Source organism: Porites lutea, chromosome 13 (assembly GCF_958299795.1).
Source record: "Porites lutea chromosome 13, jaPorLute2.1, whole genome shotgun sequence".
NCBI classification, from domain to species: domain Eukaryota; kingdom Metazoa; phylum Cnidaria; class Anthozoa; order Scleractinia; family Poritidae; genus Porites; species Porites lutea.
The window spans coordinates 14,461,083-14,487,229 of NC_133213.1; the positions used below are offsets into that span (position 1 = coordinate 14,461,083).

At 39.0% G+C, this 26,147-nt stretch overlaps 1 protein-coding gene across 1 annotated transcript; it reads right to left on the bottom strand.

Annotated features, from left to right (window-relative positions):
• Window positions 1–10,046: 10,046 nt before the first annotated feature.
• Window positions 10,047–25,765, bottom strand: LOC140922734 (lysine-specific demethylase 7A-like). The gene is made up of 22 exons (XM_073372753.1): window positions 25,632–25,765; window positions 25,476–25,561; window positions 23,779–23,837; window positions 22,418–22,473; window positions 22,048–22,211; window positions 21,738–21,778; window positions 21,271–21,371; window positions 20,741–20,827; window positions 19,156–19,267; window positions 18,518–18,680; window positions 18,132–18,219; window positions 17,827–17,933; window positions 17,217–17,311; window positions 16,431–16,523; window positions 15,422–15,828; window positions 14,945–15,093; window positions 14,392–14,635; window positions 13,610–13,866; window positions 13,016–13,123; window positions 12,715–12,821; window positions 11,659–11,803; window positions 10,047–11,235 (listed from the first exon to the last, which is right to left on the bottom strand). Exons 1-22 carry the CDS (start codon window positions 25,724–25,726, stop codon window positions 11,138–11,140), a joined length of 2,862 nt encoding a protein of 953 aa, XP_073228854.1. The 5' UTR covers window positions 25,727–25,765; the 3' UTR covers window positions 10,047–11,137.
• Window positions 25,766–26,147: the final 382 nt, after the last annotated feature.

Here is a 26,147-nt window from a genome sequence, read left to right on the forward strand (position 1 = left end):
TGCACTTTTAAGTATAATTACTCTTAACTTATGAGACCATGTCTGCCAAGTATAGAGCCGGTAGCTAGGATGAATTAGAAACCAACGATCGCGCGATCGCGCGGTCCAGCTCTCACTTTGTTTTAAAATTAGTGGACGCTGGTCAATTCGAGGAAGAACATAACAAAGAAAAGATAATAAACGAAGAATTCACGGAGGGAGATGGGAGCAGAACTTTCTCTTAGAAACTGAATAAATGCATGCAGATAAAATCGGTTTGATTGTTGTAGCTGTTAATAGTGTTTACGTCCTCGTGAGCTGCATTGCTATGAAAAGAGTAACTTGTCAAATAAGTCACGAAAACTGTCCATTCTCTAAGTAAAATAATTGTTACCTATCACCTTACCACTTACCTTCTTTTCACTGGTGAAATATCTTTGTGTTACCAAAGGGATTTCGGTTTTAACGTTTTCCTTATTTCTAAACACGCAAATGTATAAAGTGGCAAACTCCAATTTCCTCATTGGAAACCGATAGCGTTCCAGCTGCTGTCAGTAAACACGAATTAATATCAGCACGTGATTCACATTTATGATAACCTGAGATCAGGCCCAATTTTAGCCGTTCTCATCCATTCGCTCTAACGGGTACCGCTAAAATTGGTTTTCGTTTCGCCTTGCTCGCCGGAATGTTATTACAAAGCGAAACGAAAATTGAGCCTGATCTCAGGTTACATTTATGTATGTGAAGTATTTTTAGAACAAGGTAAGACATTTATGGCATGATGGAAATTAATCGATAGGTGATGCAATAGCCCAGTTCCGACACTTTTCTATGCACGTTTTCTTAAAATTTTTAAAAATGCGATGGCCACGGTGGCTTGCCATTGCTGATATAATATGTTGCGCGCATGCCCAGGGTGCTGCCCATAAAGTGCAACTTGGTCAGGTGTAGTCACTTGTCTTGCCATTGTAAGACTGAAGAAAACAAGTAACAGATGAAGTTGGACTTTTAGTGTGAACGCTAAATACGGAAATCCTGTATGGATTGTGGCTTTAGCTGAGAAAACATCTGAAAGGACAACATTTAAACTGAAATCTGTAAGTGAACGAGGGTTAGGAATCACACTCGGGGTACTCCCGATTATGCCTCCTCAGTAAGGATGAAATGATCGCTCACCAAATGTAAGTTGTTATTTTCTTTCTTCCTGTCTTGAACAATTTATTTTTCATTTTTGCCTGTTTCATGAGCTTAAATTGGCTGCTTCCGTGTTAGAAGCCGTACTAGGAGTGACACGATACTCGAAAAAGCACGGCATGGACCCTTCCGTAGAATGGAACTGAACTTTCCTGAACTCACGGAATAAAGAACCGACTCGAATTTGAAAGCCAGTGATGACATAGAGTTATCGACACGCCTCTCATTTTAACACTACTGACGCTGATTTTTAGTGTCAATTGTTTTTTTAAAACATCCCGCGTTATCAGAAATAGAACAAAATTGTTATCTTAAGTACAATTATTTTTAACTGCTTTTATTTTACTTCTTTCTGATAATTTCGAGGAAATTTGCCTCTGGTAATGAAGTTAACCAGTCACGACATCGTTTATTTTTTTGGTTTCAAATGTTTATTCTCGGTTCACCCGGAGTAAGAATTGCCTTGTCGGAACTCAGGAAGCTTGGGAGACCCTAGTCGAGATTCCGGTAACTTATCCTTAACCAGTTACACAACTAAACAAGGAGAAACGGGAAACAATATCTAGTTTTTTTTTCCGCAGCATTGTCGATGTAGGCCCCGACTCAGTCTTTTAATACCGGGTAGCAAGTATCCGTTTGTGACGACCTTGTCATCCATTTCAGAAAAGCGTTACACAGCCATAAAATGATCAGATTTAAACACAAACTGAGTACGGATCTTTTACTTTTCAAATAAATTCATTGAGCTAAGCCAACATGCTGTTTCAATTCCATATAGTTCGAAGGCAATTTTCGAATTCACAATGTATAAGATGGACACGCTGTGTGAACTTCATAAGTATTTTATGATTATTTACTCGACGGTAAATTAAGACTGCTAAAGTACAACTAGGAGAGCTCGCGGTCTATCTTTAAAGGATTATTACAGACCTGTGTGGCACTATATGGAGAAAATAAGTTAATTATATCATAGTTATATTGTACCCAATATATCAGAGTCTTCCGCTGAGTCATTTTGAGTACATCTCAGTGATTTGTGTGACGTCAGAGCTTGGGGTAACACCGCTTTTATCGACCAGATTTAAGGTTACAGGCGTCTCGTTTAGGCATTACAATAGCTTTCAAGTTATGTGTGGCAAGGAAGCGATGTACTAGGGCCAGACAATTCCTGACAAGGCCTTGTTTAATTTATCTTAACTTATGAACTTCACGATGTATTTTCGAGGTTCCTGATCTGTTGATTTACGAATAATCAGTGCGATCTTAGGTCCATTTAGACCGCGAGCAATATTCCCCTATATAAGTTACAGTTATGTGCCGCTTCGAACGGTGAGGCCGTTTTGGAATGAGAACACGGGTATATATTTCGCCCTCCAGTATGGTCTGAAATAGGGAACTTCGTGGGAACCGGCGTACAAACGTATATTTGTGCCTGAAACACTTTTCAGTGCCGGCAAAATAAAACCGCGAAATGTTCACTTCTCTAGGACTAATGGGGTAATGGGCTCGCAAACCGAATACATATTTCAGAAGCCAGACCTGAAAAAGAGTATGGAAAATGGCATGTTTGTTCTGAAACTGACTGCAGGAATTCAGAAAACCGGCCTGCACTCACCTCAACCAAAAATTCCAAGGAGTATACCCTACCCCCGGCCACCTGGCGTTAAAAAAGTAATTTTTTTTTCTTCTTTTGTTTTACAAGAAGAAATAACGATTCGCTGAAATCTGAGTTAACTCCTTCTTTATGCTTTTAAAGCAGTAGAGCCTCAAAGGCGAAATAAAAACGATAAACTATTTGAATTTTCTACACTGTAAGACAGTGTCTCAAGTCTTTGAATTCTGCAGTACAAGAGGTCTTTATAGTTAACAAAAACCAGGACAAAACTACAATCCCCTGGATTTTTGTCAGAGCTGTATGTGATAAACGAAAGAAAAACACCAGGGTCTCATGAAAGCCAAATCGTCTTGGAACGGTTGCAAAATAACTTGACGACAAGCAATACTCCGAAATGTTGTCCTTTTCAATCCGGGGGAGGTTAGTCATGGAAAATCAAGTGTTCGCGGAAAGCAAGTGATATTGGACACAGGCATGAATACATCACTGCAAAGTCATCGTGAGATAAATTTTTGTGACGTGTAAACAGATTTAATTAGGACTTTTAACGTTATCATTCCATTATCATAATATGGCTGGCTTTGCGACCCGCGGGCTCCACGAACGGGCAAGAAGGGATTTTGTTTGAGTCTGCTGAAAAGCAGTATTTCCCGCGCCATTGGCGACCGGCGTTCAAAGATTGAGAAACGTGGTCACTCTGTGAGAAGTAATTTGCCAAAAAAAAGGTCAACAGTCCTTTCTGAACCAAAGTCTGGACCCCCCCAATCCAAAATTCCTGGATCCGTCCTTGTCAACCAACTAACAAGCACTACCTTAAATGACCTAATGAACGCCCCGGGCATCTATTCAATTTGAGGGGTCCAAGAGGGGGCGTTTGATAGATAGGAGGCGTTAAAAAGAGAGAGGCTTTTATTCTCATAACTGTAATAAGCTCAACAAATCTAATATGTCTTCGGCGAAAATTTTAAGTCGCTCTTCCAAACCCCAGCGTCGATGCCAGAATCCTAGCTCAGGGTTATTGTGTTGCCATTGTGAGTCTATTCCTTCTTTGAACTTGATATTGGACAAGATGAAATACGCAAAGCCTTGTTAATCAAGCAATAAACGGAATGAATTGAGTGATTTTGCTCCCTTTTGCTAGTTCCTAGTATTTTGGAGTAATTCTCCCAGGGGGCGTTATTAGAGAGGCATCTAACGCATTTTTTACAGTGTAAAGAGGACGCTGATTAGATAAGAGGCGTTTATTTGGAAATGGGCGTTTATTAGGTCATTTACGGTACCCAGATCTGGGTTCGTGACACGTCATCAGTATGGAATTTCTGCAGTCATTTCTCAGGCATCATTTCTCGGGGAAACCAGTGGTGGCATAGGAGTAGTATACTATGTTGAAACTTAACCCCGCGATGGATTAGGTGGATTAGGTGCCTATGGATTAGGTGGATTAGGTGCCTAGTCAATGGCGTCACAGCATACTAATTTGGATTAGGTTTACTAATGAGCGTCACTCTAGTACAATGAAAACAATAGGCCGGCCCAAACTTGCCCGGTCTATACCCACCCTGATTACTCCAAACATGCAAGTCGAATCGAGCTGTAAACTTGTCTGACTATTACAGAACTGTTTTCTCCCATCTGTCTCGAGGACATGAAAAACTATTGAAGTCTCAACGTTTCACGCACGGTTAATCAGGTAATTATGGGAGTTCACAAGCCCAAAGTTGAATACAAATTTGCTCTACAGGAAAGACCCAAGGGAGCACCTTGACGTATTATTATAAAACAAATAACTTAACAAGGATCAATTAAAACACGCGACTAATAATTGCTAGCAATAAAATCTGACACGAGATACCGTTTAAAACAAAAAGAGTCAAATACACAGCGATTTGAAAGAAATCTATTAAAACAGTCAAAGAAAGCAAGTTATGTTTTACTTCCCCCTCTCCCTTTTCAATTTTATTTCCCTCCTCAATTTTTTCTTTTTCCCTTCTCCACAATTTTATTATTTTTCCTCCTCCTCCTCCTCATTTTTATTGTTTTCCCTCCTCAATGCTTTTTATTCTCCCCCTCCTCCTCCTCCTCCTCCTCATTTTTTATTGTTTTCCCTCCTCCTCCTCCTCCTCCTCCTCATTTTTATTGTTTTCCCTCCTCCTCCTCCTCCCCCTTCTCATTTTTATTCTTTTCCCTCCTCCTCCTCCTTCTCCTCCTCCTCATTTTTATTGTTTTCCCTCCTCCTCCTCCTCCTCATTTTTGTTTTCCCTGCTCCTCCTCCTCCTCCTCCTCATTTTTATTGTTTTCCCTCCTCCTCCTCCTCCTCCACCTCCTCATTTCTATTGTTTTCCCTCGAAAAGGCCAAACTCAAATGTGATGGTCTGATTTTAGCCTTTTGGCCTTTTCGAGGGAAAACAATAGAAATGAGGAGGTGGAGGAGGAGGAGGAGGAGGGAAAACAATAAAAAATGAGGAGGAGGAGGAGGAGGAGGAGGAGGAGGAGGGAAAACAATAAAAAATGAGGAGGAGGAGGAGGAGGAGGAGGAGGAGGAGGAGGAGGAGGAGGAGGAGGGAAAACAATAAAAATGAGGAGGAGGAGGAGGAGGAGGAGGGGGAGAATAAAAAACATTGAGGAGGGAAAACAATAAAAATGAGGAGGAGGAGGAGGAGGAGGAGGAAAAATAATAAAATTGTGGAGAAGGGAAAAAGAAAAAATTGAGGAGGGAAATAAAATTGAAAAGGGAGAGGGGGAAGTAAAACATGACTTGCTTTCTTTGACTGTTTTAATAGATTTCTTTCAAATCGCTGTGTATTTGACTCTTTTTGTTTTAAACGGTATCTCGTGTCAGATTTTATTGCTAGCAATTATTAGTCGCGTGTTTTAATTGATCCTTGTTAAGTTATTTGTTTTATAATAATACGTCAAGGTGCTCCCTTGGGTCTTTCCTGTAGAGCAAATTTGTATTCAACTTTGGGCTTGTGAACTCCCATAATTACCTGATTAACCGTGTGTGAAACGTTGAGACTTCAATAGTTTTTCATGTCCTCGAGACAGATGGGAGAAAACAGTTCTGTAATAGTCAGACAAGTTTACAGCTCGATTCGACTTGCATGTTTGGAGTAATCAGGGTGGGTATAGACCGGGCAAGTTTGGGCCGGCCTATTGTTTTCATTGTACTAGAGTGACGCTCATTAGTAAACCTAATCCAAATTAGTATGCTGTGACGCCATTGACTAGGCACCTAATCCACCTAATCCATAGGCACCTAATCCACCTAATCCATCGCGGGGTTAAGTTTCAACATAGTATACTACTCATAGGGTCCAAATGTCAGCAGTTTTCTCAGGTTATACACAAACTGGATTGCTTCCAAATAAGAAGCTTAGGCTGGTATATTTTACAAGCGTCTTTTTGGCTTATTTGTTTTCTTTTCACAATCAGAAAATAAAAAAACCCTCCTATCATGCCTATAAACAGCGCGCGCAGTCTGGAGCTGAAAGAAAATGGCCCTTGTGACTTGGTTGCCACGACCATCGAGCGCTGTTACCAAGAGCTCAGAAATGCCTTGAAAGAAGGAGATAAAAGGAAGCAGGGACTCATCTATGAAGCTCTTGGAAGAATTTATTACAACCTCAAAAATTTCCAAAAGGCTCTAGATTACCACGACCAGAGTCTTCAAATTGCCAAGGAGGTGGGGGACTGGGCAAGTGAAGTGATCGCTTATAAAGATCTTGGGGAAGTTCATTGCAGCCTCGGGGATCCTAAGAAGGCCATAGAATACCACAATTTTGTTTTGAAAGTTGTTAAGAACCTCGTACTCAGTCGGCATGTGGAGGGATATGTTTGTGGCTGCCTTGGCGAAGACTATCAGTGTCTTGGAGATTACGAAGCAGCCATTGATTACCATGAAGCTAGTGTGAGCATTTTCAAGGAAGTAGGTGAAAGGTTTGAAGAAGGACGCGGATTTTTTCATCTCGGAAATGCTTGGCGAAGTCTTGGTGATTTCGACAAGGAAAAAAACTACCTTGAAAGTTGCCTTAAGACAACCAACGAAATCAGAGACAATGCCGGAGAAAAAGGCGCATATAGATTCATTGAGAATGACCCTCAGAGAGTTAGTGATATTCAAAGAGCCATAGACTATCACGAACACTGTCTGAACATTGCTAAAGAGCTTGGAGGCCAGGCCGCAGAACAAAGGCAATATTCTTGTCTTGGAAACGCGCACCAGAAACTTAAAAATTTTATCAAGGCCGAAGAGTACCATCAAATCCACGTACCAAGCTCTAAACAAACTGGTGACAGAAGTCAGGAATTAGAGGCGTACGCTGAACTCGGGTCCGTCCACTCCCATCTGAGAGATTCCTAAAATGCCATCGTCTACTACCAACTCTATTTAAACACTGCTGAAGAAGTTACAGGAAAGTCATTAATTGTAAATGCGTATCGCAATCTCGGCAACGCATATCATGAAGTTGGTGATTTGAAAAGAGCTGTTGCCTATTTGCAACTCTATCTAAAGATAGTCAAAGATAGGGGAGACCGGTTTCAAGAAGCAATCGCCTATGCTGACCTAGGTAGTGCCCATTACAACCTTAAAGATTTTGTAACAGCTATTGCCTACTATGAGCTTCATCTTATGGTCGCCAGGGAAGCAGGAATCACGGATAATGCTGCGGGTTACATTTATAACTATCTCGGCAAAGCCCATCAGCATATTGGGGATTTCAAAAAGGCTATTGTTTTCCACGAACTGCACCTTAAGGCTTCCAAAGAACTGGCATACAAGGTTGAAGAAGGAATTGCATATGAAGATCTAGGACACGCATATTTCAAGGTTGGTAAGTACGACAAGGCTATTCTATTCCACGAACTCTTCCTTGACGTTGCCAAGCAAATGGAGAGCCGAGCTGCTGAAGGAAAGGCCTACTCTTATCTCGAAAACGACCATTTTAAGCTAGGCAATCTGGAAGAAGCTATTGCTTACCACGAACTCCACTTGGACATTTCAAAGGAAGTAGGAAACAAGCTTGAAGAAGGACGCGCATATGGAAATCTCGGTAACGCCTTTAATAATCTCGGAGATGTTAAAAAGGCTGTAGAACTGTATGAATTGCAATTCAAATTCGCAAAAAGCGTGGGTGACAGGAATGGGGAAGGAGCGGCGTGCACTAATCTCTGCCATGCCTATTCCCGTCTTGGAAATGTAGAAAGAGCCGAAGAGTATACTGAAATATCTCTAAAGATTGCGAAAGATATAGGAGCCACTTGGTCAGGAGAGCTTTATGGTAACCTCGGAAATGCTAACCTTTATACAGGGAAATGCAAAACAGCCCTGGACTATTATGAACTTAAGCTTACCTTTGCTAAAAAGTCAGGTGACAGGGCAGCAGAAGGAAACGCATATGGCGGACTGGGGCATTGTGAAGTGGGGCTCGGAAACTATAACAATTAAGCTTTAGAATACTTAGAGTACCAAATGAAAATTGCTGAAGAAATGGGAGACAAGCATGCAGAAGAATATGCTTGTAGAGGTCTTGGTGAGGTGTATTAGCATTTAGGGGATTTGAAAGAGGCCATCGAAAAGGACGAACGTTGCTTCAAAATCTGTAAGGAACTAGGCAAAAAATCTAGACAACAATCCGTGTATCTAAGTCTTGGACAAACTTATCTATTGCTTGGAGATTTTAACAAAGCCTTAGATTGTCTTGCAAACAGTTTAGAAATAGCCACAGAAACGCAAAACATCTTTGGGGACGGGATTGCCCTTGGAGAAATCGGCTGCGTTTACTTTAAACTGCAAGATTTCGTTAAAGCTCTCAGCTTCTTCACAAGTCAACTACACATTGCCAAGAAGCTGGGACTCAGAGTTAGAGAGGGAATTGCTTACGGAAATCAGGGTATGCCTACGAGATGCTGGAAAATTTCCAGAAATCCATAGAGTGTCATGAACTTTCGATAAATATTGCAAAGGAACTGGAGCACAGAAGTTGAGAGGGAACTGGATATAATAATCTAAGTAGCACTTACCAGAGCCTCGGGGATAGTGCAAAAGCCATTGACTACGCCCAACGAGCTCTAAGCCTCTCCAAGGAACTTGATGATGATAGCCTGGAATCATTGGCACTTCACCGCCTTGGCCGTAGTTTGGAATTGCAGGGCTCATATTGTGAAGCTATTGATTGTTTTCGATCCAGTTTGAGAAAATTGAGCAATCTAAGGAATCGTCTACAGTTTAACGATGAGTGGAAAGTTAGCTTCAGTCACGCTCACAGTAGTCCTTACAGATCTTTATCCTGCCTGTTGTTAAAGTAAAGCAAGGTGATTGAGGCTCTGTCCATCGCCGAGGCAGCACGTGCTCAGGCTTTAAAAGATCTTCTGAGATTTAAGTACAATTGCAGTGAAACTCAGGCCGGCACACCTTCAACGGAGGAGAAATGTGAAGAAACACGTCTGACTCACTTTCGTTCAAACATAATTTTTATGGAAGTCGACTTAGAAGATATTACTTTCTGGGTAATTCAAAATGGAGAAGTGACCGTGCACAAGAAAAAAAACGATTACTACGGACTCAGTATGCAGAGAAATACAGTCGGGTAGTTGGTTTGTTTACTCCCCGTGAGAAACCTCTGCAGCACAGGGAGTAAACAAACCAACAACGCGACAGACAAGCCACGCGAGTGACTTCGTTAACGCTAAAGGCCATCCAAGAGAGAAACCTCGGCTCGCAGGGTAGCTTGTTAGTTAATGTCAATACTAACCCCACCATTAATTTCGTTTCGTTACACAGGTAGCCCACATCCATTTCAGAATTGGAACGTCAAATACCCCCCTGATTACCACGTGACGTTCTGTTGCCTTCCTTTGCACGGCAAAACGCGGAATTACTGCGGTTACGCGCAGGAAACGTGGATAGTACGTGCGCGAAAACACGCCCTAGCTACTCATGTCAAACTTTGCGTGTTGCCTTACGCTTCTTACACTCAGTAATAATTCGTAAAGAAAATACAAAGGAAATTAATGTTTAATGAGTGTTTGGAAATCAGATGAAAAACTGCTCATTTTTGTATCTTTAATTTCTCCCAATAATATAATTTTTTTGAGAAGTAATATCAAGCATTTGCCTCTTTTTCATCACCAGATGAAACACCTCGAAGTTCGTCAAAAATACTCCGTTGTGCGTCGCATTTTCAACTCTCTTCTCGGTGTTTCATCTGGTGATGAAACACTGCTTGATATGTAAGAGAAATAAGGAGGAAAGTACTTCATAAAAAAATCGCTTTATTCAAACTAGTCATAGTGAAGCTGAAAACACATTTGGATAAGCAAAGTTGGCAAGCCATCACGCGTACATTTATGATTATAAATATACCATAAATAAATTAAATACTTCATTTTCCTCACTATCTTTTTCAAAAAAATTATTTCTTTTTTTCTTTGTTTTTTTTTCTGCATTTCTACAGTATTATAGACACACAGCACCCAATTCCCCATTTGCGATAGTCGTCACGCTTTCACACTCAGATTCAAATATACGTACGTGGCTACACCTAAAAACCTGCAGCAAGTATTCCCTTCCAGTGTAATAAAATATTGAATTTTACAGCCACAATTGTTGCTCTGACCATTAAGATTCTAAGTATCCATGCACCGCTTTGTAACACGACTTTGTTCCCCAAATGGTAAGTAGCAACCTCGCCCTCTCCAAGGTTATTTTCTCCGGCTTTCTCTGTGAGTCCCATCGAGGACACAAAATAAATTGAGCAAAAAGGGATTGCAAGTCCATTGCGTTCAGTGAAATATGAGGACAAAAGTTATTAAAGAGGTTATTGGTTTCTGTAATAATTTCCTTGAGCCTAACAGAGAGTTCTCAAAAGCGGTCAAATAAATTATAAAATATACGGGTCAAACAATTGTGTAAATTATTATCGATGGTAATAAAAGACACTAATAATACGAATAGTTTCTTTACACAATAAACCTGACAGAATAGCTATTTAAACAGAAGAAAATCGCAGTGGTTCAGTTATTTAGATTTTTCTGAGCGATTCTCATCAGTGTATCAAAATGCGACACATAAGTATTTGATTCTGTGGATGAAATCCCTAAATGTGAGTAAAAGTGATACCCTCCATTGGAAAAAATTATTATAAATTACAACATGGTTATAACATTAGGGCGAGATGAGATGAACCCAATTATTCAAATGCAACCTCAGAAGTGTTGTTCATTTTCATTTGTTTCAATTTGACGATTGACAACAAATTGTAAAACTATTTCACTTTGAAGAAAACGCGATTGACTTATATTACTATCTGATCTGAATCCTTGGCGGCAATATGCTGCTTGGTTTACTCATCTCATGTACCTGCCACTCTTATCTAATTTCAGGATTTTTGCAAGACGTTGTTTCGTTGTTGTGACAGCTTTGTGTCTTCCTCGTTTGGACTGAACTGTGGATAAGATAAAAACTATGTCAGGGCAAAGTTTCAACAATTTATAACACGGCTATCTTTATGGCTAGCCCGGCACTGTGGCTTAGTAAGACGGTAAAGTCAAAGTAACATCGATCGATCTGAGGCAGATTAGACACCTTATGTGGCCTACACAATGTGGCATTGCCTTTCAATAAACTTCAGTGATTAGGGTTAGGAAACAAAGGGAAAGATGTTTCATATAGGCTTCATAAGGAGTCCGACCTACCGTGTCTGGTGAGAACAAAATAACATCGACCTACCAGATGGTCACGCAAATATTTACTTTACAAGAGCGCTTGACAAAAAAAGTCACTGTCGCTTTTCCATTTTGCGTGACAAGCACTGAACGAGTTTATGGCCAATAAACAAAGACTAACTAATCACATCAACAAACCCTACCTTTTACATTGTCACTGGGTTTTGAGACATTGGGTGTACCATTCGATGATGAACTTTGTTCACTTCCGTGTAGCAATGTTGCGTTACTTTCACTTGCGTTATCTCGGTCACGACCTTCTAAACTTCCGCCGGAAGCTGGTATACCCTGTGGATGAGAAAGTATACCATGACAATCTTAGTAAGACAGATGGTCATAAAGTCTAACCACTTTCGGTCAGGTTTCTAAATTACGTGACCACTTGACTGAAAGACCCTTCGACGAGATCCCAAAACTGGGGAAAAAAATTCTGAAAGATAACAGCACCTATACGATGGTAGAGATTGTCCTTTAATTCCTTTTTTTCTGTAAATTTAGGTATATTAAACGAGGGTTGTCCATTACTGTCAACCGGACTATTGTCGTAACCTCTTGCCTTCCACTAGAAAACAAGAAGTCTAGTGGTGAAAAAGAGGAATGTCCTGCCTAGGGTTGTGGATCCACTGGACATGAATAGATTCCACTGGAAATGCACATTTTTTATTCACGAGGAGCTAAGGAAAATTTCAGACATGTTGCATGAGGGGGTAGAAAGTGCTTTAACCATGAGTTTTCGGTAACTTCGTCTCGACCATCTAGCCTCCCCGACGTTAAAATGTTTAGATTTCTGGTTTCATCTCAACACTAGACTTCCGATTCTTCCACTGGAATCAATGCGTCTCCAGTGGATCTAATGGACTCCACTAGATGACTTTTCTACCCTCCTCGAGGTTAAATTGTTTACACTTCCGGTTTCATCTTACGACTAGATTTTCTGGTAACTCCAGGCGACTCTACGTGTCACTTTAAACCCTCCACAAGGCTAAATTGTACTTCCGGTTTCATTCACGACTAGACTTCTAGTTACTCCAGTGGACTCTAGTTTTTGTTCCCTAGAATCTAGTTGAGAGTATTAGACATGAATGTATATTAAACAGGTGCAGTCAGCATAGCGTCTTTTGGAGGGAATTATTTGAAGTACACCTAAATTGAAGACGCCATCATTTCACTGGCTCCAAAATGCATGTACAGTCACTTACCGTGGGCGCACTTTCATCTAGTGGAGAGTTCAGAAGACTGCCAGCGGTGTTACGTCTCGCAGATTGGCGAACAGGCCTTGCTTCTTTGGGTGAGCAATGAAGCTTACCTAAAAAACGAATATGTGAAGATTGAACATGATGATCAGGTTGTCACGCAAGTACAACATCGTAGGCAGAGCAATTATTATACCTATTTGATCGAGGAAAAATACTTTCTGCGAAGAAGTTGCCTCCAAAAACAGACGGTGTGAGCGAGAATAGGACACACGATAATCACTGCAATAGCTTTAAATTTTCTTACTTTTTGGATTCCATGTGGAGTCGACTTTTTCGCTTTTTTTCTTTCGTTGACCGGGTTTCCAGCCACTACTTTTGTCGTCATCTGCCATCTCAGCAAGAGGTGGGTAAACTACAAGAAAGGAAACAATTCCTTAAAAACCGACCGACCCCGCTTTCCCTTCTAGTCTACAGATGTTCACAGAATTTGTTGCGAGCTTTGCGATTCTACCAAATTACAAAAACCCACAAGGTAGAAAAAGGTATTTACATTATCTATTATAATTCCCACAGCCAATAGCTCACGCTTAACTTTACAGTTTCTAGACTGCAAATTATCGCTCTTATCGACTTAGATCACTTATTTATAATTACGCAAATACGTGGTAAAGAACGAGGAGGAAATGAAGAAAGAAAGCCGCGATTCTCGCTGTTCGCCGCCTTGCTTAGCCTCTCAGACAGACTTTCTTTTGGCTCGTCACGGAATCCAAGCTCTAACAGCGTCTGCCTGGGATGCTAGGCCTTGCTGCTTGTTTATCATTTTACTTACGGATTATCGCGCCGCTTTCTATAAAAAAAAAAAAAAGAATAAAACTGCTCGAGGACGAAAGTTTCTTACCGTATTTGTTGTCGTGAAAGTATTCTGATTCGCCGAATCCTAAATCTTCATCCTCGCTATCAGAATCACTTTCGCTTCCAGCTCGTTTCGAGTTAAGCCGAGAGGTGTTGGGTATAACAGGTGCCTGAGAGGACTGGGCACTGGCCATTTTAAGGGAGGCATTGGGAATAGACTGAAAAGATGAACCGCTAAGCGCACTGACGCCAGCTCCGGCACTTAATCCAAACAAAAGAGTCTTTGCTGCTTCGATTTCTTCCCTGAAATTTTTAAATACAGTTAAAATGTAGTTAAAGCCACGATGCAATCGTCTTGTTAATGGCGTTTTGTGTGTCTTTGGCCGGCGTGGGGCACTGAGACCCCAGGTAAGGGCATGCACTTTCCCACCTCACATGACTGCCGTGAGTTCAGAGTTCTGTTATTGCGATAGCGTGGCGTTCTGTCTCTTTATGGCTTGTTCAGGTTCAATGTCCCCTCCCTCCCTTTTCCCCCTATCTCGGGCTCTAGTGGGACGTTGACGTGCTAAAGGCGGGGGGAGATTTAGCGCCGGGGGTTCGAGACTGGGCTGCCGTTTTGGGCGGGGCAGTCGCGTGTTCTAGCGTCTTGGAGTGCAATTGCGTTTGGAGCTCCCGGGACCCCTTGGAGATCTCACCTCCATTTGCGACCCGGGCGTTAATGATAATTATCACGCGAAATACACAGGAAAACTAACTTGAACGTTTATGCAAATGCAATGTACAGTATAGCTTGAAATAAGTTTGAACAAATTGAAGCAATTTTCTTACTTAAGGTCGGCTGATGAGGTCCAGTCGAACTCGGCCATGGGTTGCTGAGAGCGAGAGACTGACCCCGTGGACTGGAGACCATAAGTCGTCCCCATGCTTCCTTGTGTCGTTCTCGATTGCATGGGAATGAGACTTGGTGTTCCTCCAAAGCTAAAGTCAAGTTCATTGTCCGATGTGTCGCTATTACTCTCTGCTGAGTTTGACGGAAAGAAAGGGGCGTTTTTGTTTGACGCACTGCTGTTCACTGAAAAGGAAAGTCCAGAGCGTCAGAATAGAAAGAAAGCTGAAAGTATTTTTACCAATAACCACTTTGTGAAGGCGTGGTTCAAGCCTTGACGTCTCGTTATCAAGCGCTTTTATTTCGAAATCCCTTCCCCTCCCCTTCCTCCTCGAACGCCTGCCACGCATGCCAACCAACGACATACTGCTGGGGATGAGCCTGCAATGAACCAGCATCCCGAATAGGAAAAAGCAGTGACATCAACCATTAAAGCTTAATTTGAATTATGGGTGGGAAGAAGTACACTCAATGCATCAGTTAAATAAGACGTACTTGATAATTTAAGCCGAAGAGGTCCTTGTTTGGACGGTGAGCAGGTGTAGGAACCATCTGTAACATCACTGCTTTCTTCTGCTACATCTTGCTGCATGAGTGGCTGGAACTTCTTCCCAGTAATCTTTCTGCTGCTACGATTGTTGTTGCTGCCAAGAAAACACGAACAAGCGAAACGGTTGAGTTTCTTTTGTTAAACGGAACATAGTTTCGGTTAATCACGAGGAAATTCACTGTGGACAGTTTCGCACGACAACCAATGACTATCTACTCCATTTTAATCGGTCAAGTTGAACAAACAAGCCATTAAAAAAGTCCACAATCGACATACTACGTAACAGGTTGTTCAATTTACATAAAACGAGGTTATTAGAGGGGGGCGTCTAATAGATCATTCACTGTAATGTGTTGATTTTAAACCAATTTTTCTTCCGTTAGACCATACGAACTGTCAATAAAACAGTGCGGAGAACTTACCTGACAATCTTTCCATTTGAGACAACAAGTTTAAGACTGGAATCCGCTGATGCACTCAGCTGTAACTTCCCTTTACTCAACTGGGCACCAGTCCCCTGGGGCTCTTGTGTTCTGGGAATCTTTAGCTTGAGTGATGGAAGACTAGACGATAGCACGTCTGCTTTTCGTTTTTGATCTATCCCTGCATTAGCAATTCTTATCACAGGTTTACTGTCATCAAGTTCACATTTCAAATGTTCTCCAGCGTTTTTAGGGCTGTATGCATTGTAATTATCAGGCTTTGGTGGCTTGATTTTTAAGCGTGGTATACCCCCATCAACAAAACTAGATGGCACAGGGCTCCCATTCTGTCTCTGATTATTTTCATCAATTTTTGGAGTTGATGGCCTCGAACCTCTGCCTGATTTCTACCAAAGAAAAAATAAAAAATGCAAAAGAGATAATGCGAATTTATGACGTGTGAAATATGATTCAAAATTGACAGCTAAATAAAAAAAAACCTTTTGAAAAAAATTGTAAGCAAACTCTAGAGGATACACTATAACCTCTTCTGTTTCACTGCTGTGGTTTGAAACAACTGCTAAGTATGAGTATAATTTATTATCGAGGCTCATTCTTTCCTATTATGACATCATGGTCATCAAAAGATCTACAATGCCAAAAAAAAAAAATACTGAAAAAAGAAACTACAGCTGTCATGTAACAAAAGAATGTGACCCCTTTAACTGCACCACATGCAAAACGTTTATCAGTTATCAAGCACAGCACACACGGGGAGCACAGCTCTAGTAAGAATTAACAACATGATAGTACGTAGAAAATTAAATTAAATTCAAGTTAAAAAATCGATTTTGTGGGTTAAATGCTGACAAAAAATGCAACAAAATAAGACAAAACATTGGTAAACCACCGGCTGAAAGTTGGCTGACTGTTGTTGTGGGGAGTTTCCTTCACAATTACCAAATAAGGAAAGAGAATTGTGACACAAACTACAGTTTCTACAACTGACCTCAGTCTTTTTCAGTTCTTTGGCGATAGATTTGATCAACTTGCTTGGAGATATATTATCAGGAATAAAAAATTTGTGAAGCTTTGTGTACTCCTGTAGAGATTACAAAAGAAAGAACACAACAGGCTTCATACTAAAAATTGCAACCATTTTTCAAGGACTTTTCAAGGACTTTTCAAGGACCACATTCGATTTCCAGGAATGTAATTTCACAGATTGTACAAAAATGCACATTCCCAGTCCATTCTAACAGGACTTTAAGGCTTGAACTGTTTGCTCCACCAACTTCTCTCCATTTTTCAGTTCACTTGTCTTAAATTGATAGTTAACTATTACATAAAACAACAACAACAAAAAAAAACTTTGTGCAAATCACCATTAACTTCTCTGAGCTGTGATTTACATTCTGTCTTCAACAACCACAAAGTATCAAAAAACACTATTCAGGCCACTGCATTCAAAGTTGAAGAAAATTCAAGAACTTTTCAAGGCCTTGCACAGAAATTTAAGGACTTTTCACAACTGTGCGAACCCTGCACAATACTTAATAACTAAAATTTCAAGTTAGTAGCTGTACAATCAATGAACAGCTGGGAAGTTCTCTTGGTTCTCTCTTGGTTTCCTTTTGCTTCCTTTGAAAATAGCCAGGGATCTGCATTGTTATAATAGTCAGGGGTCGGAGTCCTGGCTAACAGCCCGTAATACTACAAGAAACTGAAGAGAATCTGAGGATCATATTTGCAGTACTGTTGGGATGACACAGGCCACCCATCATCCTGTACTTACTTCTCCTTTAGAGCTCCACACCTTGAGTGCTATGGACAAAACATTTAAGCCTTTCACCAAGCTCTCCAATGGCTTCCGCCCAGATTCATGACAATCTGAAAAAGACAGAGAGAAACACTCAGTTATGGAGAAATGTAATGTTGGCTTTCGAGGGTGTGGATGAATTCCTATGGTGTGCTCATTGAAATGTAGTTAGTTACCCTGATAAATGTAATTAGAGAGAAGGAATTTAAAATAATGTCTACCTTCCAGGGATTTTGAAAAGACAAAAGAAGAGAGATACAGATCACTGCAAAACAGAGGGGTATCAGCAGTGGAAATCATAGTTTGCTACAGCAATTTTCAACACTCACTGATTTCTTCTGAAAAGTAAAGAGTTAGCTTTTTCAGTCTTGGAATTTGCCACACTCATTGAGGATTGAGTGAAAGAAGAAACTGGCCAAAAAAGGAGAATATTTATAAAATGAGGAGGTAGCTAGGTCTACATGTACTACTACCTAAAGATATTTAGTTCTTTAGCCTCCACAGAAACACCAGCTTTAAGTAGTTCAGTGCTCGTTCATGTTTTAGCAATAACTAAATAATCCCGACAGTTATTTAGATTTCTCACCTTTGAGTCTGTCCAAGAGATAAACAGCTGCGTACCAATTAATTGTCTCAAAACAGGGGTGAAGGAACTTGTCAGGGGTCTTGAGCTGTCTCTCCAGTTTGTACACCCTGAAAAAGAGAGGTGCCCATGATTGAGCTTTTCTTACTCATCTTTGAAAACTATCTGACAATATGTGCCATGATCTAATTCCAACTACAACTGATTTATTTAGAACACAATATTATTTCTTTTAAGAAGTTCCTAGATGCCACAAAGAAACATAAACATATGAGGATAAAAAAAAATTTCCAGTGTTTTTGACAAACCTTAGCTGAAGTTCAACATTGTAAGTGCAGAGAAAGTTTCCACCAAACACAAGTGAGTCAACAGGAGTAAAAACAGCATGGATCCATCCTAGACAAATAACAAACATTAAAGAAGTATGACTGCTTGGTAAATCCACTGGGGATCTTGACACATTAACTTGAAACAAGAAGCACAGGTAGAAACCAGTACTACACAACATCTACATACCTCTCAACTACGTGCATGTAAATTATACTATTAAAGAGCAAAAGATTTTAATAATAAAGCTACTGATTTTTATGTATTGTCTAAGAAAATCTAAATTGAAAGAACCATATAAACATCAAAATGTGATGTTAATGACATTGAAACTGAAAAATTTTCAGTGTGCTGTTCACAACTGTACCTGTAGGAATGAAGAGAGTTTGGCCAGGTTTAACTGAACAACTGTAACAATTCTTGACCATATCACCAAAAAACATCTCACTCTGCCTGGCAGATGATACCCATTTTTCATACTGGATCAAGTTTTCTTCTGTTGGCTCTATGAAGTAAAACACTTTCTCACCCTGAAAAAAAAAAAAAAAATGGAACAAACTTTGTAATCACTGTGAGACAAACCATGAATATTAATAATATTAATTTTTAAACCAAATTTATGTCACATCCTATTCTCTATATGCTCTGTGGACATCAATGAAACTTGATACTTAATATTAACTTTGTTTGTTACGAAGTATGCAGCATGTGCTGTACGTGTCATCCCATATTTGGCTTTGCTGTTTTAATATAAACAACCAGCTTTACTTCAAGTCAGCCACACATTTACTTCAATTAATTGCTTTCCAGTGCACTGAAACCCACTAACTTTGGATTTTACTCAGGTTGTAAGCTTTTGCGATACTAAAATAAAATTAATTTATTAGATTAGATCGAAACCTAATAATTTATTCGCCAAGTTCAGTGGCTCATAAACACTTTAACTATCTTGAGTCACATAGTCAAATAGAACAGCAAAGCTCATCATTTTACAGTACCACAAACCTTAAGAACATGATACCACACAGATGTTCCACCAAAGTCAACATGAAAGTCTGTGTATGAGTTCTTTACCCCCATCAAACAGTACTTTTGGACTAATGGCTTCTTGTGTAGACTGTGAAAGTAAAGAATGATTAAAACAGACTTGCCAAGTCTCATGATTTTACAACCCATCTCATGCTTTCATGAGTTGGCAACAGATTTGTCACACTTTCTCAAAAAGTCAACTCAATTTTTATTGAAACTCACACAGAATATTAATACAATTTAGTGCTTAAAATATTGTGAAGAAGGAAAAGAAATGTTTCAATTTTCGGTTCATTGTGCAGAGTTTGGGACACCTATATAGTTCGCAGAACTAACTGAGTAGGTGACCCAAAACAAAAATACAAGTAGAAGGAATAATATAGTGACAAAATAGTTGTTTTAGATAAAAAGTATTACTTCATTGATTAAATAGTAGTTAAAGATAATATAATCATAATATCTTCAGGAATAATAACACTTTTATAACCATCAATCACAGAATTCTTGATATTTTGAAGAAAACTAGAAAATGGCTTGATCTTCTTGACATCAATGGATAAAGAATTCCAAAGGTTGGTACCAGTGTAACAAATGGCGTATTGAGTGGTACATGCATGAACTGATTTAACAAACAGATTATCATTCTGTGATTAATTTATGGTACCACTGATATACAAAAAAAAATTTTTAAAACGAATTATATCAGAGAATTTTAGGAGTCTGAGAGACTTCAGCAATGGCTCTGAATATGATCTAGGGTTGGAAAAAGTCATTATTCTGACAACTCGTTTTTGCAAAGTAGTCACTGGTTTTAGGTAGGTTGGGTATGTGAGACCCCAAACTTGAATACCATAAGTTAGAAAGGGGTAAATTATGGAATAGTAAGGCATAATAATTATTAGTATATCAACGTTAATATTAAGTATTCCTTAATTTGGAAAATGTGTCTACAGTTTTCAATAGTTTTCAGCAGAGTTCAATATAACATGATTCTTCCAAGTCAAGTTTGAGTCAAAAGTGACATCTAAGTATCTGACAATGGAAACTTCTTGGATGTTCACATGATCAATTTTTAAATCTAATGACTCTAAAAAAATTTGGAGCTGTAGGGTTCATTTCCGAGTAAGATATCGATAGATGGTCAGCTTAATCCAAAAAAAAAAAACCTTACGGCGATCGTATTTGATTACATTCTTTAAGCCTACCATGACTTGATGCTGCCACCAAATGCGCAGACATACTGTTTCCCATGTTTCAAGATGGCCGTCAACAAAACAAAGAAATTATGAAACTTAAATTGTACAATAATCCTGATGTTTACAACTCCAACTTCAAAGTGATGTGTGACTTCCAATATACTTTGGACCTGTAACATCTTCACCATCAATTTCCTATTATTGTAGACAAAAACCCACTGATTTCTAAACCCCATCCTAAACACAACTGCTTGTAATCTACATGTACCCTTCAAAGCAGCACACATTTATGTAGTTTACACACATGTACAAGTAACAGTGACTAAACTACATTTGAAAGAGATTTCTCGAACACTCAAACTCACCTGTCCTCTGGGAGATCTGCAGGCCACACATGATTGACCCAGTCTATTTCTCTCACAATTGCTGGAGCATGAACCAGCTGTGACATGCTAAAACAAAGTAGTAACCACAAAAGTCAACATTGGATGGACAGCATTAATGCAGTGAAAATATAATGATAAACTAAGGCTGATGCCTGAGGATAAATTTATTAATGAATGCAAACAAGACAAACAGCTAAGATCTGCGCAGAAGTCACACATTATTCTTTTCTATCAAGATAATATGACAAAATCTAACAACTTTGTTCTAAAAACGATGTTACACGTATATATTAGTTTTTACACCCAAAGTTTGTCCATTAAACAACATTAAAGGATTTTTCTTATTTCAAACTTGGTAAAACAAAGTTACATAAGCCCTTAAAAAATTGCACAATTTCCATAATTTGTTGCACAAATATCTGCTCTGAAATGCCACAAATTTCTGATTTTTTAATCGCACCCTATTACAAGGTCTGGTAGAGCCTTACAATATTATATGCTGATCGTACCTGGTGTTAGAAAACTCTAAACTGATGACATTCAGGATCTTTCTTTTTACTGGATTCATGCAATATTCTGTCCATTCTCTCATTCGCATACGGTGATCATCCTGTCAAATAAATTAGAAAGCACACATGTGTATTAATTGATTTTAACTGCTACCTGTTTTTACATTGGTAGGTAAATGATGATTTTAACCCTTTAAGTCCCAATAGTGACCAACACCAATTTTCTCCTAACGATATCCATACATTGTCATGAGATGAGATTATGAGAATTAAAAAAAAGATGATCACCTAAGAGAAAATACTTTGATCTTTTATCAAATTCTCTTAACTAATACTTAAAGGAAATGCCTAGAGATCAGTTTGGAGAATTTGTATGTGGATATTGGGGCTTAAAGGGTTAAATGCTAAAAAACTGTCACTCAATCTGTTAAAAAAATGGACAAGAAAAAAGTTCTAGTTAATCTTACTTGTCTGCAGACATCAATCACATCCAGCTCCCTCATGGGACCTGCAAATTAAGATTTACTTCTTCATTTTTTGAAAATAATTAATATGATCTTAATCAACATGAAGATCTCAGTGAAAAGAGAGAGGTACAGAGTGAGTTTGTTGCAGGGTTAACAAATAGAGACTTTCTTAGGAGTGCGACAGATTACTGTTTTGTTAAAGTCCTTGTTTCGTCATTATATCAGTCAGAGCAACTGGCACTTCAAAACTATAATATAAGATGCAAAGGGGTATTACTTCTGTTTCATGTACACATAAAATTACACATACCAACACATCGCTCCACATCCATGACAGAGAAATTACTGTCTGGTATGATCATTCCAAGACCTTCTTTCTTTGCAACGAGTATTGGCCTATTGAAGCCATCTTTCTCAAAGGTGTCCACAGTAAGCTCTTTTCCATTTGTAAGCTTCTGTACAACGTTTCCCTCTCTAACAATCAAGTAACAAATACCATTAAATCAGAAAAAAAAAAAACTTTTGAGGTGCTCATTTATTGGACGAAAAGAAAAGATGGTACAGTGGTGAGATGACACCTCTTACCAAGAATGTGACCTGGCTTTACTCAAAGTTTGCTGATGCTTGGCATCCAATGTTAACACACAATAAAGGGCTGAGAGGTTTATGAGCGCACTTACTTGAATTTCCTGATCTTCAGTTCCTTGATAAATGCAACAGTCCCTGTCTGAACTGCCTACAAAATCAAAAGTGTAGAAAACATCATTACGATCAGTTCACTATACTTTTACTTACTTTGTCACAAACGTCCACTCCAAATGTTACCTTAGCACAGTCACACCTGTATTAAGCGGTCACCCTTTGGGAATGGCTTACTGACCACTTAATACACTGATTGACCGTTTAATACAGGTTTGACAAACGTGAGAGTTATTCAAGAAAATGAAGGCAGTCAGAGAGTGAAATATCTGTCACACGACAAATTGACCTCCACCTGTTTCTACCTCTTCTTGGGCCAAAAGAAAAAGGTTAAAGACCATTTGACGCCATACACAGTGTGACCTGTTGTACTAGTACGGTACATCTTCCAGGGTTGTTAAATGTAGCTGGCTGCAGGTGAAAATTGCCCCCTTCTTGGTTAGTATTGGCCGGCTACTCTGCAGCGCATGTCTTTATTGACAGTGTTTTGTAAATTAAATATCCCTGGACTGGCTGCTTACTTTGACAACTCCACCGTCTACTTCAAAACTTTCTGATAACCCTAGTCTTCTCAAAGTGACTTTTTAATCGAGGTGAGGACAATAAAAAATAATTTGTTGGGACCTCAGAAAAGGTGACCGCCACTGTTTAATATAAGTGACAGCTTAATGCAGGTCAGTTTCACGGTAATTAAGGGAAATGATTTCCGGGACTTTGGTGAGTGACGGCTTAATGGAGGGTGACCGCTTAATAGAGGTCCGCTTAATACAGGTTTGACTGTACTCCTTTGGCTGCAACTGTTTTAATTAGTTCCATATTAAAATAGAAAAATGTGATCTGCCAGTATGGTGACTAAAATTGTTGCTGAACTTGCCTATTCTTTAAATAAGCAACCTTACTGGCATTTTCTTTATGAGCTCTTTGAATTCTATGACTTTCCATGACTTTTACCATAACCTTTAGGTTAAGAGCTGTTCCTTTCAAAAAGTTTCAAACTTATCGTTGCTTTAGAGTAATTTTTGAAATAACTCTTTCGTCTTTGCCCTATTTTTCTTTGCTTGGACAGTACAGTGACTAAATTCCACATAAATTCCATGACTCTTTAGGCCTGAAAAATTTCATGACTTTTCAGGTTTCCCATGACATGTAAGAACCCTGCTGAATTACTGCACCCATGATCTTTTTTGAAACTAATGAACCATCATGCAAATAGCCATCCTTGACATCTTGAGTTCATACATCCAATAAAGATGTTAAATTATACCTGACAAAAATTAACGATAGTGAATTATTTTGGGGTAATGTTTGTCCATTCCAACATCCATTTTATTGTCATCCTTACCTTTGATCCATCATCTATTTCACTGTAGTCATGACGATGCCAGTTCCTCCGCTTTTTGACTGTAAATAAAAAATGAAGAAGGATTAAAGGAGTCTGCAATAATTCTCTGATTGGAGTTCTAAGAAAAACTTTTATAAGTGCTTGAAAATTTGTTCACAAACATTACCTAAGCTGACATTAATATCGACAAAAATTCTGAGATTTAGTGAATGCACTGAATGTGATTTTTTCAATGCAGCAACAATGATCAACTTTTAAGCAGGTAGAATACAACCTAACAACATAACCAGGTCTGATCCAAATTCAAACACTGATCTAGTGTTGATGAAGGAGATGCTACACCCTACCTAGCTGTCAAGCAATAAAAACCTACTAGATCACTTAGAGAAGAGTCTAATTTGTGGCCCTATATACAATAGAGTACACTCATCCAATAGAGTAGATCTACTGTTCAATATGTAAACCACATGCAACCAAAAATCCCTTGATTATCTCTGACAAGCAATGCAAGGGGCTGGTGCTTGAAACATTTATGAATCTCTCTACAGTGATACATACAGACAAAGGAGTGAAGTGTGATTGTTTTTTTTTTTCAAATTGCAAAAGGGTGATTGAGTAAAGGCCCTCTACAATATTTCGGAAAGGGATGGGATGTCCCTCATTTACCGGCAAATTCCTAGAATAAATCATGGCAAAGACGTTGTATTTAAACATGTCTTCATACATATAAGGGTTTGCATTGTTTTCTGGAATATTACAGTTGTACTATGACCTGAATTATGGGGATCAGTCAACTGAAACAGCTATAGTACACTATAAATGACAACAAAACAAATCAAAAACATTTTTCTCAAGCCCAAATTATTTATGTGGCCGAACAAATATATAACAGTCTCAGTATAAGGACATCGGGCAGATTATAGTAATAAAGAAAAATTAACGTCTCTAAACTTTAAATCAAATATATACTACATATAGCATTATTTTCAAAGCTTTCGTTGCTTTAAGCCGCCTTTACCATCATCACACAACCAGTCTTATTGGATTGATATCCAGGAGAAGGCATCAAACAGTATTACTGGTTATTAACAGAGTTTTGAAAGAGTACAACGGTATTGAAGTATCGTGTATCGTATCAGTACAAAGAGCTATCGGTATCCTTTCACAGCACAACAACAACACTCGCCTTTAGGTTTCAAAACAAATCATTTAGAAATGTAAGAACTAAAAAACCCAGATTAAGACAAACCTTTTCACAGAGTATTAATAAGGGGATGAGAGACCAAACAACTGTTGGCTTCTGTAAAGAAACGAGTTAACAAAAACGTGCGGGATAACTTAGTTCGGCTCTGATTGAGTTATTCAATCAAACAGGTGTTTATATGCACGTACTCAACAACTAAAATGAGCAGAGTTAATGCAATTTTGCTGAGATATATTAATTCCCAGTTAAAACTTCATTCATTCCGTGACATACAACGAGCCAAAAGTCAATTTCATTCATGGATTATTGTATCAAAATTACTTTGTAGCACTCAATTCCAGCTTTGTGAAATTCGCGTGGTGACCTTAACTTCGTTCCGGCTTAGTTTTAGCGTCAATTTGAACCCCAAGACAGTCGATAAACAGCAGCTTTAGAACTCCCAATTTCAGAAATATTCTTAGCTGTAGAAAACAAAATAAATACGGATACTTACGAGTTAGCGGTCCATGTAGCAACGCACACTCAGGGCAATGATATCGCTCGATGTCGGGAGCCTGGTATTCCTCAATTCCAACACAACTAGACAAAAAAAATTGGGATTATTTACCAATTTTTTAACACCGAAAGTTTAAGCAATAGTCAAGCTAACCTTCCATGATACCATTCCTCGCACGAATCGCATTGGATCATAAACTGCGACGGATCATATGTTTGTCTGCAAATGCAATACAAAGGGTCCGCCATGTTTTTTCGCTTTGACACGATATGACGTCATCAGCGGCGTGGTCTCTGGCAAGAGAAAGCTTCATGTTGACACTGTAAGTACGGACGCCATGTTGATTTTGCAGATAATGGAGTGATAGAGCAAAGATTAAAAAATCATGGAGCAAAAGCTTCTTCTAGGTCATGAAGCCCAAAGAGCATTGGGGATGACTTATTGGAGTGGTCAAACGGTAAGGTATGTAAAAACTTAAATGAAAATCTTAGCCAGTCTGGGCCGGAAAAAAAAAAATCACTTATGCCCAGACTGCTAATCTTGTTAGCAGCGATCGCTAGACTCAGGATGACGCCAAATATGCTTTTATCCAGACTTCATAAAAATAAAAGTTAGATTTTATAATTCTAACTTTTTGTGTCCTAATCTTTCTCAGATAATTTTGTTTTC

Bases quoted from the DNA above. Each gene is read 5' to 3' on its own strand.
- LOC140922734 (XM_073372753.1), bottom strand. From the start codon at position 25,726: ATGGCGGACCCTTTGTATTGCATTTGCAGACAAACATATGATCCGTCG. The intron at 22,474-23,778 runs GTAAGGATGACA...TTGATTTTGTAG, and splicing joins AAATAGATGATGGATCAAAG to GCAGTTCAGACAGGGACTGT. The intron at 11,804-12,714 runs GTAAGTGACTGT...TCTCATCCACAG, and splicing joins TAGATGAAAGTGCGCCCACG to GGTATACCAGCTTCCGGCGG.